Source organism: Rhea americana, unplaced genomic scaffold, assembly GCF_003343005.1.
Source record: "Rhea americana isolate MKP2758 unplaced genomic scaffold, rheAme1 scaffold_81, whole genome shotgun sequence".
Classification (NCBI taxonomy): Eukaryota; Metazoa; Chordata; class Aves; order Rheiformes; family Rheidae; genus Rhea; species Rhea americana.
In genome coordinates this window covers 1,907,367-1,922,031 of record NW_028186990.1, presented here as the reverse complement: position 1 = coordinate 1,922,031, position 14,665 = coordinate 1,907,367, and the positions used below count along the sequence as shown (strand labels likewise).

At 48.9% G+C, this 14,665-nt stretch overlaps 1 protein-coding gene across 2 annotated transcripts in view; it reads left to right on the top strand.

The window, feature by feature from the left end:
• IGSF3 (immunoglobulin superfamily member 3) overlaps nt 1–14,665 on the top strand; it is a 109,224-nt gene that overhangs the window by 87,213 nt on the left and 7,346 nt on the right. For both annotated transcript variants that reach the window (XM_085323061.1, XM_085323060.1), the window contains 2 exons: nt 11,698–12,108; nt 13,522–13,929. In XM_085323061.1, the coding sequence (XP_085179187.1) occupies nt 11,698–12,108; nt 13,522–13,929 (819 nt within the window). The remainder of the gene's footprint in view (nt 1–11,697; nt 12,109–13,521; nt 13,930–14,665) is intronic.

Sequence of the window (14,665 nt, the reverse complement as noted above, 5' to 3'; positions counted from 1 at the left end):
CAGCAAAAGCCATCCTGATCCCACTAAACAGCTGTTATTACAAAATGAGCCTCCCAGTGTAAAGAACAGAGGCGTTCGCACTGGGTCAGCAACAGTGTTCCTGGCCCAGTGGTAGGGATGCTGACAGTGGGGTTGCTGGGTCAGAGCAGGGCTTCTCCTACCTTTGTCTTCCCATCTGGCATGGAATGTAGCTACTGAACTTCGTGCAGGAGATCTTGCTTCTCAGCTTCCCTGAGCAAGACTCGAGAATTTCAGAAGACCTGGGCTGTATTCAAAGCATGCTGCTCTGGTCATATTATCTGGTCATAACTTCACAGTTACTTTTTTAAGTGCATTTTTTTCACTTCCACTTCAAAGCCCTCTGTTTTTCTCTTTGATATCTAATGAGTGGTCTTCCACTCCCGCTTTCAGCATGCGTATACAGAACCAGAATCACAGCCTGCTTTGCAGTCTGCACACGCAGCTTCTTTGATGTTGTCTAGTGTCTTTTTTCTGTACCCTTTAGCTTCTCACTGAAGCCCTGTTTGCTCTCCTGGGACTTAAAATATTCTGCAGTGAAGAATTCTGCAGTTGTCCAGCTCTAAAGCTTTTTGTGTCTCTCATATCCTTGAAGCCCCCAAAAGCAGAGTCAGCAGTGGCAGCCAAAGGAAGGCCATCCTTTGGAGGAGAGCCGCTCTTTCAGGAGTGTCAGTGGTGGGCACTGACTCCTGGTGTCAACTAAGAGCTGACCTGCACTGTCCTGCACCCATGCCAGGGCACAAGCCCATTCCCCTCCACTACACTGGCTGATCCCCACAGATCAGCAGCCTTGGGGCTGGCAGGCTTGGTGCTGCGACAGCACATTTTTTCTCTTGCTGCGTTGTAAGCCCTCCTGTGAGAGTGGCCTCCGGGTCAAGTGTCCTTCTTACTGTGCCTGAGCGGCAGCTCTGGCTCTTCCATTGTTTTACATGGGACTTGGATCATTTTTCTAGCTTCTGCATCACATGGGATGCTACTTCTTTGATGAGAAACCCCCTCTTCCTCATTGTTCCTTTGTACAGGATGTCCTTTTCTGAGAACAGTGCTGAGCAGCTAGGCAGAGAGATGGCCCAGCCCAAATTAGTGTAAATCCCCTGCCTCTAGCCTCTGTGAGTATTGGTTCAACTAACGGATTTGAGATGTCTTCTGCCGGCAGTACACAGCTGGCAAGTTCCCGGTGGCTCTGCTCTTCAGCATGACAGCCACCTGCATAGCTAGGTGATGCAGCAATGCCCATGCAAAGGAGGTAGTTTCAGTAAAATAAAGCTCACTATTTCTCCCAGTGGCGAATTCTTTTTACTGAATTAAATTAATACTTCTGTGTGAGCAGAGTAAAGAAGGGCAATTTTTCTTTGAATACTTTTCCAGAGTTTTAGTTCAATAAAGAGCTGATTATTTTGGGTTTTCTATGTTTTCTGGCACCGGTCAAAGACTGATTTCACTGGACCTGTGATCTGCTTTGTTTTAGCAAAATGGTAGACTCTAGACAGGCAAAACCTATGGTTCAAGGTTTTTTTCCTTAATTTGGAAACATAAATTTTCTAAGGTCATTTTTCCTTTGGATAGGAATTTGGGATACTATTGAAGAAAATTCCTACAGTTTTTCTATATCACATATAATATGGAAACATGGAGTCCAGATAATGATGGATCTATAGTCCATCCTGCTGTGATCCTTCCTGTGTCTTCTTTTTTAAGATGATTTTTTTTTTGAGAAATGCCAGATGGCTCGTTTTGTTTGAACATTCTTCCATGGAGTAGATGGATTCACTGAACAGTTTGTGGAGGCAACAAAATCATGAGAGCTTAGGATGTGGGTTTCACAAGGCAGGTGGAGCTGATCTAGCACTTGGTTGTGCAGAAGGAGGTGCTCCTCATTGCCTGACTGTACCTGGTTCTGTCCCTTTACTTGTGCCAGCACTGACCCTTCAGAGAGCCAGTTCCATTCACTAAACCTGTAGAAGATTAACCCAGTGGGAAAGAAGTAGCTGAAGAAGCTACTTCAGAAGAAGCTGAAAGTGGTCCCTTCTAGTGAGAGAGCTCTTAGGTGCATTCAGTCAGGTCCTTCCCCCAAGACCTTGCCTTCACCCAAAGGGCAGAACTGGTGGGGCGGGTGAGGACTAGGAAAGACCTTGGGATCCCAAGTGAGTTCTGCAGGGGAGCTTGCTCTCTGCATGGTAACAAAATGGCATTTCATACCACTATCAGCTTTTCATCCCTCTCTTTAGCAGCTGACTTTCCAGCAGTAGCCTCTGAAGCTGAGTATATCAAATAGTGCAAACAAAGTCAGTCTTTGGTTATAGGTGTACTCTAGCATACATCTACGCAAATTTTTCAGGTGTCTGACACCCAGCTATAGGGAATTTGGCTCTTAATGGCCAACCTCGAGAATGACACAGGAATTTGTATGTGGTGCTGTCATATGTATTGTAACTTGATTTTGGGTAGATTTTTTTTCCTAATCATTGTAGCTCTTTTTTCTTGAAATCTTTCTGATGAGAGGTTGATTAACTCTCAGTATGTTATTTTTTTTCTTTCTTCATCCTCTGTGGCTGTAACTTGATGCTGAATTTATCTTACAGTGATCCTATCTCCATATTTTAATTTACAAGTGATCAGTGAGCCGTATATGGCTTTCTGACAGCAGGCACAGCTCATGCTGGGAGTCTTTTACTTCTCTGCCACCCTTCTCCTACAGAACCTTTACATTTATTTCAGAATTTGATGGAAAGGTTTCTGATTTTATTTGTGGGATGTCTTGATTGTTTGTTTTATTTTCTTCAAGGTGGATTGTCCATGACTCTTTCTATTTTGCCATCCCTCAGAGAATCTTAATTTCTGCTTGTGAGGGAAGCTCTTGTTTTTCCCAGGCTCACACAGCCCAGCGGCATGTCCCAGCTAGCAGCCTCTGGGTTAGCCATGGCCAGACCTCAGCGCTGCAGGCTTCCCAGTTTTCTCCATCCCTGCAGCTACGCACATGGCCTTCTCTCTTTACACTTAAAGATGTATGGCTCCTGGGCTTTAAAGAGGCCTTTCTAGGTCACATATACATGCTTCACTACCCTACGTGCCCTGATTTGTTACCCGTTGGTTTATTAGCTGCTCTGCAAGCTCCAGTGTGCCATGGGCCTGTGATCTTGGGCTGTCCCTTAGCTGAGCAGATGTCCTTGTCACAGCCCATAGGCTTCACTCTACAGTGCATAGCTTGTACCAAGGGACTTGTGCCTGCTACCTGTGGGTTTTCTGATAGTAGGTCGAGGGTCTGACTGTGCTGCCTTTGGGGAGAGGCAAGCATGAGGCCAGGCACCAAGTTTGGTCAGTGAGGTCAATAGGGCTGAAGGAGTCAGCACTGATGAAGGGGTTTGGTGCTGGGGCTTCACCACAGGGTATGCAGAGAAGGTGCCTGTGCTCCTTGACACAACACTTTGCAGCAGCATTTGGGTGCCTCCCCAAGTCCCTGCAGGCTGTAATAGTGTGCTGCAGGGTGCTTGCATTTAGGGCAGGGGCTTAGGCTGCTGAGTGTTAGCTTGGATTTATATAGCTACTTAAATACCCAGCTGGTAGTGCTCCAGCAGGCAGGCTGTGAGGATAGTCTGCTTCTACAAGGCAATTGAACTTGCATCAACTAAGTGACGTATTGAACCATGTCACTTGGTGGTTTATTCCTTTCTCCTTCTGACATTGAAAGGAGGCAGCTTGCAGCCAGCTCCTCTGTAGCTTGGGCTTGTTCCTGGGGCTGGGAGTGCCCCACCAGCCCTTGCTTCAGGAAGTGTTGATTTACACCGTGCGTACAAGGAACAGTAGATTTCCATTAGAAGTGTTGTCCAGTTGATCCGTAGCAAAGCATGAGCAGCACTTGCAGGGAGGGGCTGTCTGAAGGGCGGTTGGCTCGAGCATCTCGAGTCCCTTTGAGCGGGGTGCATGGCATAGGGAGGGCGCCCGGGGAGGAGTAGCAAGCACGACGGGCCTGGATGGCCAAGGGACGTGGCCGCTCCTGAAAGCCGCAGCGGCTCTGCCCTGCAGCCGAGCGAGCACAGAGGGGCTGGCTGGCCGTGCGGTCTATCCGGCAGGGCAGAGCAGAATGGGATTAACGGCCTGTCTGACTGCAAGCAGACAGGACCGCCCCTGCCGGGGGGGTGTGGGGGAAAGGAGGTGACCCATATCGGTCTAGACTAGCAGTCAATCAGTCTGATGACTTGACCAGAGATGTGTCTTATCTATACCAGAACGGAGCAGTGTGCAAAAATAAGGGTTCTACTTTACAAAATAAGTAGGCTAGAGAGGTTGTAGCTTCCTACAAGACCTTCTTCTGTGGGGCTGCCCAGGCAGAACAGGCTCTGGCCATGGTTCTTTATCGCTGTTGCAGACACACATATATTTTGCTTTTATTTGTATGTCCAACCTGGAGCAGCCTGCCTGAGCGGTTAGGGGACTGCAGAAACATTTGGTATTGCTGCTATACATTTGGTATATTGCTGATATTTGGGAGCTAGGAGAGCACAGGATGGCCCAGACCAGCTCGGTGGGACCACAGCTGGCTGCGTCACAGAAGAAGACAAGTGCAGAGCTGTGGCACCAATCCAAGAAGTAGTACAGGACTGCGATAAAGCTCTGGCTTAGGAGAAAACGGCATTTATTCCAATGAGGTAGAGTTACATGCTGCAGGCAGCCCAGACGGCAATTGCGCAGTGAGGAGGATGGCTCTGAAACTAGCAGTGCTTGAGGTCAAAATGGCAGTGAGGCGCTCAATTTTGAAGCCTCAGCTCTTTTGCCTGCCCACCTGGGAAGGGGCAGCGGCTGCACGTTGCTCAGCAAAGGGTTAACGTTGTCTCTCCTTTCCGTGGAGCTGCTCTCCCAGTAATTCAATCATGTCAGCCTGTTTGCAGGCAATAATTCATTGTTATAGGAACACTACAGCAAAGTGACAAGTTAATAATGGCAGTAATAATGGCAGGCAAAGTCTAATGCTGTTTCCCTTTCTCCTGCTCCTGTTACACTGCAGTCTCCCTTGTTGGCTAACACAATTTGCAACCTCCCTAATCCAGTTTCAGTAGGAATTCTGCTCTATTAAAGGAGCATAACAAGAGTAGGGAGTTGTGCTACCATGCTCCTGGCATCTCTGGGGAGGCTGCTCTGGTGCTGGAGGTTTTCATCTTTGCTGTGATTTTTGGTGTGAGGCTCAAGCCTAATCAGGAGCTCCTCCTGTGAATGGTTCATCTCCCTCCCTTCTGTGAATGCCTTCTCTCTGGCCTCTCTTTCTCTGAAAAGCCACTCCTTTAGCTCCCACGTCTTTCCCTTTTGTGCGTCCGTTTCCTTTCAGCTAGCCTGGTAAACCTCAGCCTACCATTGCTCATCATGCTGAGTCAGAAGGCCAACATGTATTTACTTGACTCCTGTTACCACAGTTCCCTGCAGCCTTTAATGCACATGTCCTTGTAGTATTTCTTGGGAAGGGAAGAGGCTCGTCACTCTTGTTTTATGAAAGGGAGAAGAGGTGGTGGAGGTGCAGCGGGTTAGTGGCACATCTCAGCCTGTGGCAGAATGGAGAATTGAGTACAGACGTCTCCAGTCCAAGATGGACATCCACCACTATGCTTCCTCCTCATGGAATTAGGGTGCTGGCAGTTTGGAGACACTAGTGAGAAAAAGGTGAGGCACTCTTTTAGGTTAGAGCCAGCTGTGGCCACAGGCCAGGGGGTCTGCTGGCCCACAGGAGCTGGCCTGTCTCTGAATGTGGCCTGGTTGCTGCAGAGCTGGCTCAGCCATCACCCCTATTCCCGTGAGGAAAAGCTGCAGTTGATTATCAGCCTCTTTTTCCTGCCTTAGGCTTTCTCTGTGAGTTTGTGCTGCAAGACAGGCAAGGGCCCTCTTTTAAGCAGAGAGTACCTAAAAGAGACCCGGTTCCTAGATAGGTCCTGTGCCTGGGACTCATCTTGCAACTGTGCCCCTGGAAAGGACTCTCTTCTCATCAACCTGTTGACCACAATCCCCTGTGTCTGGGTTTGGCTCTGGTTTGCTCTGTTTCTCCTCTCCTCCCCTCCTCCAAACAGTGAAATCCTGGTAGAGGCTTTTGAAAGTAGGATAATCCCTGGGAAAACTTTAATATTCATCAACCTTCTCCAGGAGAGAGCATTTTCTTGAAGAGTCCTCCCCAGAGAGGGATCACCCCCAAAGCAGGACAAGACAGCTCTTTTGGCCCCCGTCCTGGACTGTGAAGCATCTCTAGGGTGACTCTGTGGCCATCCTCACGCCCATCCTTTCCCCAGAGCATGCAGAGCTCCCTGTTCCCAAGCTCACAGCCCTCTTGTCTCCCACTGCAGGGGAGCATGCTGGAGTCTTGTCTGGGGTTACCTGCGGGAGGGTGTCTTCAGCTGAACTCAAACACTGGCATTCCCAGGATTTGGGAATAGTGGCTCCCATGTGGGAAGCAAGCTCTCTTGTATTTTCTTGGTGCCCACAAAGGAAAATGATGTCGAGAGTCTTAGACAGAGCCTCTTTTATTTGGGGCGTTTTTAGGTATGGATTACAAAGCACTTTTGTGTTTTAATAAATGTTGTAACCCCAGCTAGATGATTAAGAAAGAGAGGCAAGGCAGCCAAGTGGCTTAACCAGGACAGTGAGTCAGTGAAAATGCTGTGTCAGTTAGGAAAAGTTAGTAAAAATTCATATCACTGCCTCTGCATTTCTTCTGCTCTGATAACTAGTTTCCCTTCTCCCCACAAGCATTTGTAGAATTATGCTTATCAAATATCAAACTTGAGGAGCCTGACTCCCTCTGTGATGATGTAGAGAGTACCGCAGCCACATAAGTCAACAGATAGTGTGCCCAGCCATATTCTGTGCCGTGGTTGTAACGTGGGTCAGACCTGGCCCTGCAGCCCTGCAGGGGAAGTGTCAAGGACCAAAGGCTGCTGCAGGTATCCTGAGACAGCAGTTGTCCTTGCAAGTGAGTCGAGACTGTTTCTTCAGCCTGGGATTGATGCAAAGGGACCATGACGCTGGAGGTCTGTCAGTTAAGTGAGGTGTCTAGCAGGTGCATGGGCTAGCTGTGGACACCTAGCATCTTTGCCAGCCTCTCTACAAAAAGAGGGATATAAGGTCCTCAGTGTGCTGGCCTGGTCCCAGTGTGAGTCCTTGCCCTTGCCTTGCCAGGGCTCTTTGAGCAGATTTGGTGGGATGCCCGTATTGATGCAGATCTTTGCTCTGTGCCGTCAGAGAGCTGGCGCTTTCTGTCCCAGCCCCTGCCCAAACAACTGCCCATGTGCCCTGCGCTACAAAACTAGGCGGATTTGAAAAAAAATATGAGGGCTGTAACCATTACTTGCTGCCAGTGTAAACTGAGAGCCTTAAGAGTGTACCTGGAGCCAATTACAGTACATCCAGGTATGACACCTCTACTGGCACCCTCCAGGGAGCCAGGAGACACTGGCAGCAGCATTACAGTTTGCAGATGATATGCACAGTAACCTCACCTAGACACGTGCAGCTGTTTCCCTCACAAAGCAGATGTTCGGGAGCCTGTTAAGAGAGCATCAGTCTCTTGACAGCGTAGCAGAAAATGCCGTGTAACCGTGTCTGTTCACATGGCCGCACCCGCCCCTTCTGCTGCTTTACAGTGCACCGTGACGGCCGTGCCCGGGCGCCCCACAACCCCAGCCCCTGAGGCACGCTACAAGCCCTTGCTTGGCTTTCTGCCCAGGTGAATTTCCAAGCCAGGGAAGGGAGTTTCCCCTCACGTCAAGAGGGTGAGATTTGGCTGGCTTAGTGCCTGGGGTGTCAGTCTTCTTGCAATCCTACTCATACACCAGCAACTACAATAATTTCCATGTCGCGCAGGCATTTTTAAACATGCCTTGCAAGCCACATGGGGCATAGCGAGATCCAGCTTTATACTGAAGCATTTGTATCAGCAGGAATGAAAAGAGATGGACTCACTGGTGCTCTGTTGTACCATTTCCATCACCCTGGCCCACTAACTTCAGAACTTTTTTTTAATTGCGTTGTTTCTGTATGCCAAATGAGCCTTTCAGATTATTTGGCCTATCTCTGAATGGTGGCTGATAGTCCCACCTCTTGCACTCCTGTGGGATAGCAGAAGTGTAAAGGATTCCCACAAAGCTTCCTGTCTCTTAACCAGACTGTGGGCAGAGGATCTCTCTCCTGCGTTAGAAAGCACATCAGCCTTTCAGCCTGCAGCTGAAGCTGTTTCCAGTTGTGTGCCTAGAGTGTTTCCAAATCAGCAGTTTTTAGCTTGTGGTCTGTGAAAGCCCTGGATTATTCCTAAAGGATCTGCAAAAGGTGACTAAGAAAAGCCAGGCTGGCACTAGTAGGTGCACAGTTACTGTGCAGGAGTGAGCACCTGCACGGGAAAGCATTTGGTGTTCACAGGTTGCAAAAGGCTGAGAGTGTCCTGCCCAGATCCATGGGAGGGAAACAGATCCCACGTTTGCACTTTCCATGGAACATCTCAGTTAGGAAAGTAAGTCATAGTAGATGAGAAGTTCATTGGCAGAAGTGTCATTATGTTGATACTGCTAATCTAGAGAAAACTTGGTGTACTTGTTGTACATCTGTGCAAGTTCATGCAGTCTAGCAAAGGGAAGCCCTGTAATTCCTCATCAAGGCCTACTGCTCTGCATGGTAGAAGTGATCATGTCCTCATGATTTGGTGGTGGGTGGGGGGGCTCTATGGGTACTGAGATGCTGTGGTAGTACAGATTCCTGAATGCTGTCTGCTATAGCTACTAATAAAGATTTTTGGAGGATACCTGTATGGAATCGAAGGTCTCATTTTTGCCAGACTAAGACAGATTTCTCTCCCATCATCCTTACCTGCCTCTGAAAAAAGATGTTGTCTTAAGCCTTGAATGGAAGCAGGAGAACTGCACGTAGGTTGTCTGAGTGCCCTGTAACATGAGGGGTGTCGTGGTGTTTGTACGCACCGATAATTGCTGTGCTTAGGGCTGGGAACATACCCTTACTGCTTCAGTGAAATAAATCCATCACATATGAGATGCAGGTCTGTTGCCCAAAACACTGCACTTAAAAATATCCCTGTCCTCCTCATTTCCTCCTCCTGGAGATACAGTAGTGTGGGAAGGACATGGGGAGGGGCTCTTGAAACTCTCCGCAGCTCCAGTCTCTGCATGCCCCAACTGTGTGTGTGTGTGTGTGTGCGCGCGTGTATTGGTACGGAGCAACCCTGCTACACATGCAGTATGAGTATATACTGCATTTTAATAGATATAAGCTACTGACTTAACATACACAGTTGCTATAGTAACAGGTTTCCGTAGTAACAGTTGCAGAAAATAATCCAGTACCAATTAAAAATAAACTGTTTGGAAAGGCGGCTGGGGCGGGGGGAGGAAGGGAACTGCTGGGAATCACCTTCCCCTTTATTGGTTCATCTCCCAGGGCCTCAGAAGATTGATTAATGCTTGAAATAACCTTTCTTAACCAACAGTGACCCACAAAGGTGGGATGAGAGTGAGTGTGGTGGCTGAGGCTGCTGTCCTCAAGTGAAACAAAGGGGAAGGAGTGTGTCGTGGGGGCAGGGGGCACAGCAGAGATGCGAGACTATGTTGCTAAACCTCTCCATTAAGTTGAAGTCCCCAGAGAGAAAGAACAAGGGGCTCTTTTCCCTCCTTCCCTCCCTCCCTGCTCTCTGCATGCCATACCCATAACACCAGCATCTAGTCTGTATTAGCATACTGATTAAAGCCATAGGCAATCCAAGCTCCAGGGGAACTTTTAATGTGTTACCAGGATGCCTATCTCAGATGCTGTATTAGAGCTGAAAGTGTCACTGTCAGGGGAGTTTCTCTCCTCCGTTTGATGTTGTTTGTATGTACTCGTCCTTTCCCTCGTCCCTCCGCTCATCGCTTGTGCTGACAGGCATGTGAGACCCTAGAGTCCAGAGGAAGCTGGAAGTAAAACATAACGCAAAGTGAGGAGCCCTTGCCTTGGTGAGAGACAAGAGACGACATCGCTTCCTTGCAAGCGCAGGATGCGTGCGCTGGGTTCTTGGGGTGGGGATTTGCACGGCTCCTCAGCAGGCTGCAACCTTCAGTGCCTTTAGTCCTGTGCTTGTGTTGTGCTACTCCTACCAGGCCCGCTCAGTAGGTTTCATTAAGAGATTTATAAATTGTCAACAAAATCCTTTCACTTGGCAGCAAGACATGCTGATTTTCAGACAATGCTAGGTGCTCATTGCATGGGCAGCGGCAGCAGCACGTAAAATTCAGGGATGCATTGAATTGGAGAGAGACTGTAGCCCACCTATTCTGTCTTTTAACCATTGAAAACCACCATTTGTCAGGACCACCCGTTGTAGGTGACTCCCGAATAGTGGCCCTTTCCATTGCAGGTGTGCCAAGAGCTGCCTAGTCCTGACTGCAGGGGGTCGGGAGGGAGCTGCTGTCTGCCAGACACTGTCACGTATTGTCCCTGTTTCCTGGAAACCCTCAGTGCTTGTGTCTGACCTATTTTTGTGCATATACTCAGATCCAATAATGTCCTGAATGTTCAAACCTCAGCCTCATCCCTTCTAGCTATCAGATCAGAGTTTCCTGCATTGTTCTGTTCAAGATGAGATGCTGGTCCCTGTTGTGGTAAGAGGCTTGAAGAAAGGAAGATGTTGCTCAGACAAATAGATGTGTCTAGTCAGAATCAGTTCTGCTCTTCAGATCTTTAGTTCACAAGACTGGAGGGCATATCAAGTATAAATGTCACATGAGGGCGCTTCATATCTTCCATCTGCAAATGTGAAGGCCTTGGATCAAGGCTCACTGCAATAGACACAGGCCGAACACAGGCTGGGAAAGGCTTTATTTCCTGTTCCTACAGGGAGAGAGAAATTTGAAGCTAGTTTCTCTGTCTCCCTGCACGGACAAGAACTAATGACACCATGCTGTCCTCTACCCTGTGTGACCACTAAGCTACCAGTGTGAGATCGACAGTGACAGTGGGAAGCCGAGAGAGATGATGTGCCTGTGACTTGTGCAAAGTTACGTAGTGAGCCTGTGATGGACTCAGAGGCAGAGCTCCTGATGGCTGGACCTAGGTGCAAAATGCAGAGCAGAGCATGTTCCCTGCTGTTCCTTTCCAGAGTGATCATTCTCTTCAGCTGTGCTCCTATTTGCTCTCCTTAACTATTGTGTGTCCAGAGGTTACAAGTCACTGAGATGGCTGGAGTATGACAGCAGTAGAGTCGTATTTAAAGTTCCAGGAAACGAGTTTCTGTGAAGTTGGTCAAAGGCTCATTGGCCTAAGCTGCATGTGGTATGTTTTCACCATGAAAAAAAAAAACACTTTGTGCCTGGAGGGTTGTTGCATGTGAAGAGAATGGAAAACTGAGTTTGGGTGTAACCTTCTTGCTACACTTGATGCCATAAACCCCAGTGAGTTAAGAAAGGGACCCTATTAAAGAAGAAAAAGTAGGTTTCTTGCTGAGGGAACTGATGGGAAGATTCGGGAGTAGAAGGGAGATCAAAAACAGAGGAGAGAAATTTTGACAGCAGAGCATTTGAACACCTGTGCCCCAAAGGCCTGGTGCAAGCGGGATTCAGGCTAGGGCACTCATGACTATAGGTAAGGGAGAACTCTCTGTGTTCCTCCCTAAACAAATAAGATTATTTCTCTGCACCTTTTCTCATCCTTTTCTGTCTTCCCCACCAGTAACAAAGCTGCAAGTGAGCAAGTCGAAGCGGAGCATCACTCTGGTGGAGAACAGGCCCATCCCCCTCAACTGCTCAGTGAAATCTCAGACCAGCCCCGATTCGCACTTCGCTGTGCTGTGGTACGTCCACAAGCCCTCCGACGCTGATGGCAAGCTCATCCTGAAGACCACCCATAGCTCAGCCTTTGAGTACGGCACCTATGCAGAAGAAGAGGGGCTGCGAGGCCGGCTGCAGTTTGAGCGGTCAGCATCCGGGGGACTCTTCAGCCTGACGGTCCAGCGGGCAGAGGTCCGTGACAGTGGCAGCTACTACTGCCATGTGGAGGAATGGCTGCTCAGCCCCAACCATGCCTGGTACAAGCTGGCAGAGGAGGTGTCAGGGCGAACGGAGGTCACTGTCAAGCAACCAGGTAGTATGCCCCTCACTGGTGAGATATTCCAGGGTAAACCTTGGGTCCTCTCCGTGCCTGCTGTCTCATATGTGCCTTGTGGAGCTCATTGAGCTTTTCTGGAGCAATGAGGATCCTCTGTTCTTCCTTCTGCTACAGCCTTGTCTCCAAACCCGTGTCACATCCTCATGCCAGCACCCCTGCGCTCCCTCACTGTTTGCTTCTGAGCCATTTTCCCTCTTCAGTGTGACCCTTCTCCATTTAGGCTGGGATGATGTGTGTTTGTGTGTCCCCACATAACAATTGGTATTTACATCAGTAAAGATGGATTGATGAAAGAACTAAAGATGGCCCTAATAAACTGAGAATAAAGCCTTACCTCAAGTAAAGAGATAGGGAGGCAGGCACAATCTCTGAGAGCTGCCTGGACCCAGTGTGAGCTTCTTTGGTAGAGCATCGCTATTTCACAAGGAAGCCTGTCTTGTTACAGCTTTCTTTTGGTTTCCTGTTTCTGGAGAATAAAATCTATCAGGTAGGAGGGATGTACCTGGATAGCAGGGCTGAAGCAAGATGCTTAATTCATTTTCTCTGTCTGAATTTGGCTGGCTAGCCATAAGCTGTGCAGACCTGGTGTCCTGCAGGTCTATTGAATGCAGTCACTAGTCAGTACCTTAGGTGTAGCTGTGCCTGGTCACACAGCAAGTGCAGTAGGCTTGAGTGTATTGCTCCTTGCCTGTCCTAGCTCTTCATTTCCATATGAAAATTCCCAGGATGGGCCTGGAACAGCCAGAGAAGGGAAGGCGGAAGCTGGGATTTACCCCCTCCTTTACATCACCTGCCTCCCTCTGATAAGAACTGTGCCCATTTCTTACTGTAGTGGCCATACCAGAAAAGTCCAAACTGTGCCTCTTAAAAGAACTCGTGAAGGAGTCGGGAGTGTACGACACGTCATTTCATGTGAAAGAGCTGATTGCAATCACCCCCAGTGTATCAGTGGAGCAAAAACCAGGGACATTCTCAGCACAGTGATGCACTGTGTGTGACTTTGCCCTTGACCCTTGTACCACTTCCCTTTTGCGGTGGTGATTCCCTATAATCAGTTGTCCAGTCTCTGCATTGTTTTATTCTCCATTTTCACAGTGCGTGAGTGCTTGCTGGTTTGGGTAGGATTGAGCTAGTGCCCATCTCCAAAAGCAGAATGAGAAAAGACTGAGGTGTGACCTTCCTTCTCAAGGTGTCCATATACTTAGGACCCCCCCAGGTCCTACTAAGTGATTGTGGCGCTCTGAGTTTCCTGTGCAGAATGGGGCTTTGTTACTAATCTGAGATTTTCAGACGAGCCTACAAACTGTAAGTTCATTTTGAGCTTATGAAAAGACAAAGGACACTTGCAGCCCGCAGTCACATTGTATTTTCAATTGCCTTTTCCCTTAGATAACCGCCTGCAGGTGAATCAGACACACAAGAACGTCACCATCCTGGAGAACCAGTGGGTGACCCTGGAGTGCCTGGTCAGCAGCCGGACCAGCCTGTCATCCCAGCTCTCTGTCGAGTGGTATGTGTGGCGGCCAGGACACCCAGAGAAGGAGGCCGTGGCCCGGCTGAGCCGACAGAGCATCCTGCGCTACGGGGAGGTGGCAGCGCTGGGCGACCTGAGGAACCGGCTGCACCTGGAGAGCCCGTCCCCAGGCCTCTACCTCCTCACCATCCAGAATGCTACCGTGCGGGACAGTGGGGCCTATGACTGCCGTGTGGAGGAGTGGCTGCTGGACCCCAGTGATCGCTGGTACAAGCGGGCAGAGGACCTCTCTGGCATCATTACTCTCACCGTGAAGCAGCCAGGTAACGAGGAGCCATGGGTCTTGTGCCACCAGCTTTTAAGAAATTCTCTTCTTTCTTTGATCATCCTTATGATTTACCATCCTTCCTGCAGTCAATTGCTGGTCAAGGCAGAGGGTAGGAGCATGGCAGCTGCAGGCCATGCTCACATTTAGCTGGGTGTCTTTGTTGCCACTTTGCTCTTCCGGAGGGAGCATGCAGCAGGGCCTACAAATACAGCTAATTGGATGTGGGATTGTAGCACCATTGGGTCTGTGAATTCTGTTTTACAGCACTGTAGTCCCCTGCTTCTATTTACTTTTTGATTGAGAATGAGACAGAAAAAGCTGTCTTGGGGCTGAAGGCCTGTGCTTCTCAGATGTGTACCCAAGGGGCAGGGAGGGTCCTTGCATGGATAAAAGGTACCAGAGGAGGCTGAGACCTTGTAGTTGTCCAGGCAGTTTCACAAGATGCTGCTCCCCATTCTATGAGTGAAGAGCAGACATGGGGTGTGTCGATCCAGAGCTTTGTTTGTGGGTTGGGACAAGGGCTCAGGCACCTTAACAGAGTGAAATTTGGTTATGAAGAATATGCCTGTGTACAGACAAATGGGTACTTCAGGACTTCTTAACCTCCCAGCAAAGTTTTAGGCCACCATCTCATCCATTATAGCAATTCATCCAACTCCTGTTGTGTAACACCACCTGAAATATGCTCACATTTTGACGTTCCCTGTACACAGCAAGACAAGGATCAGGGA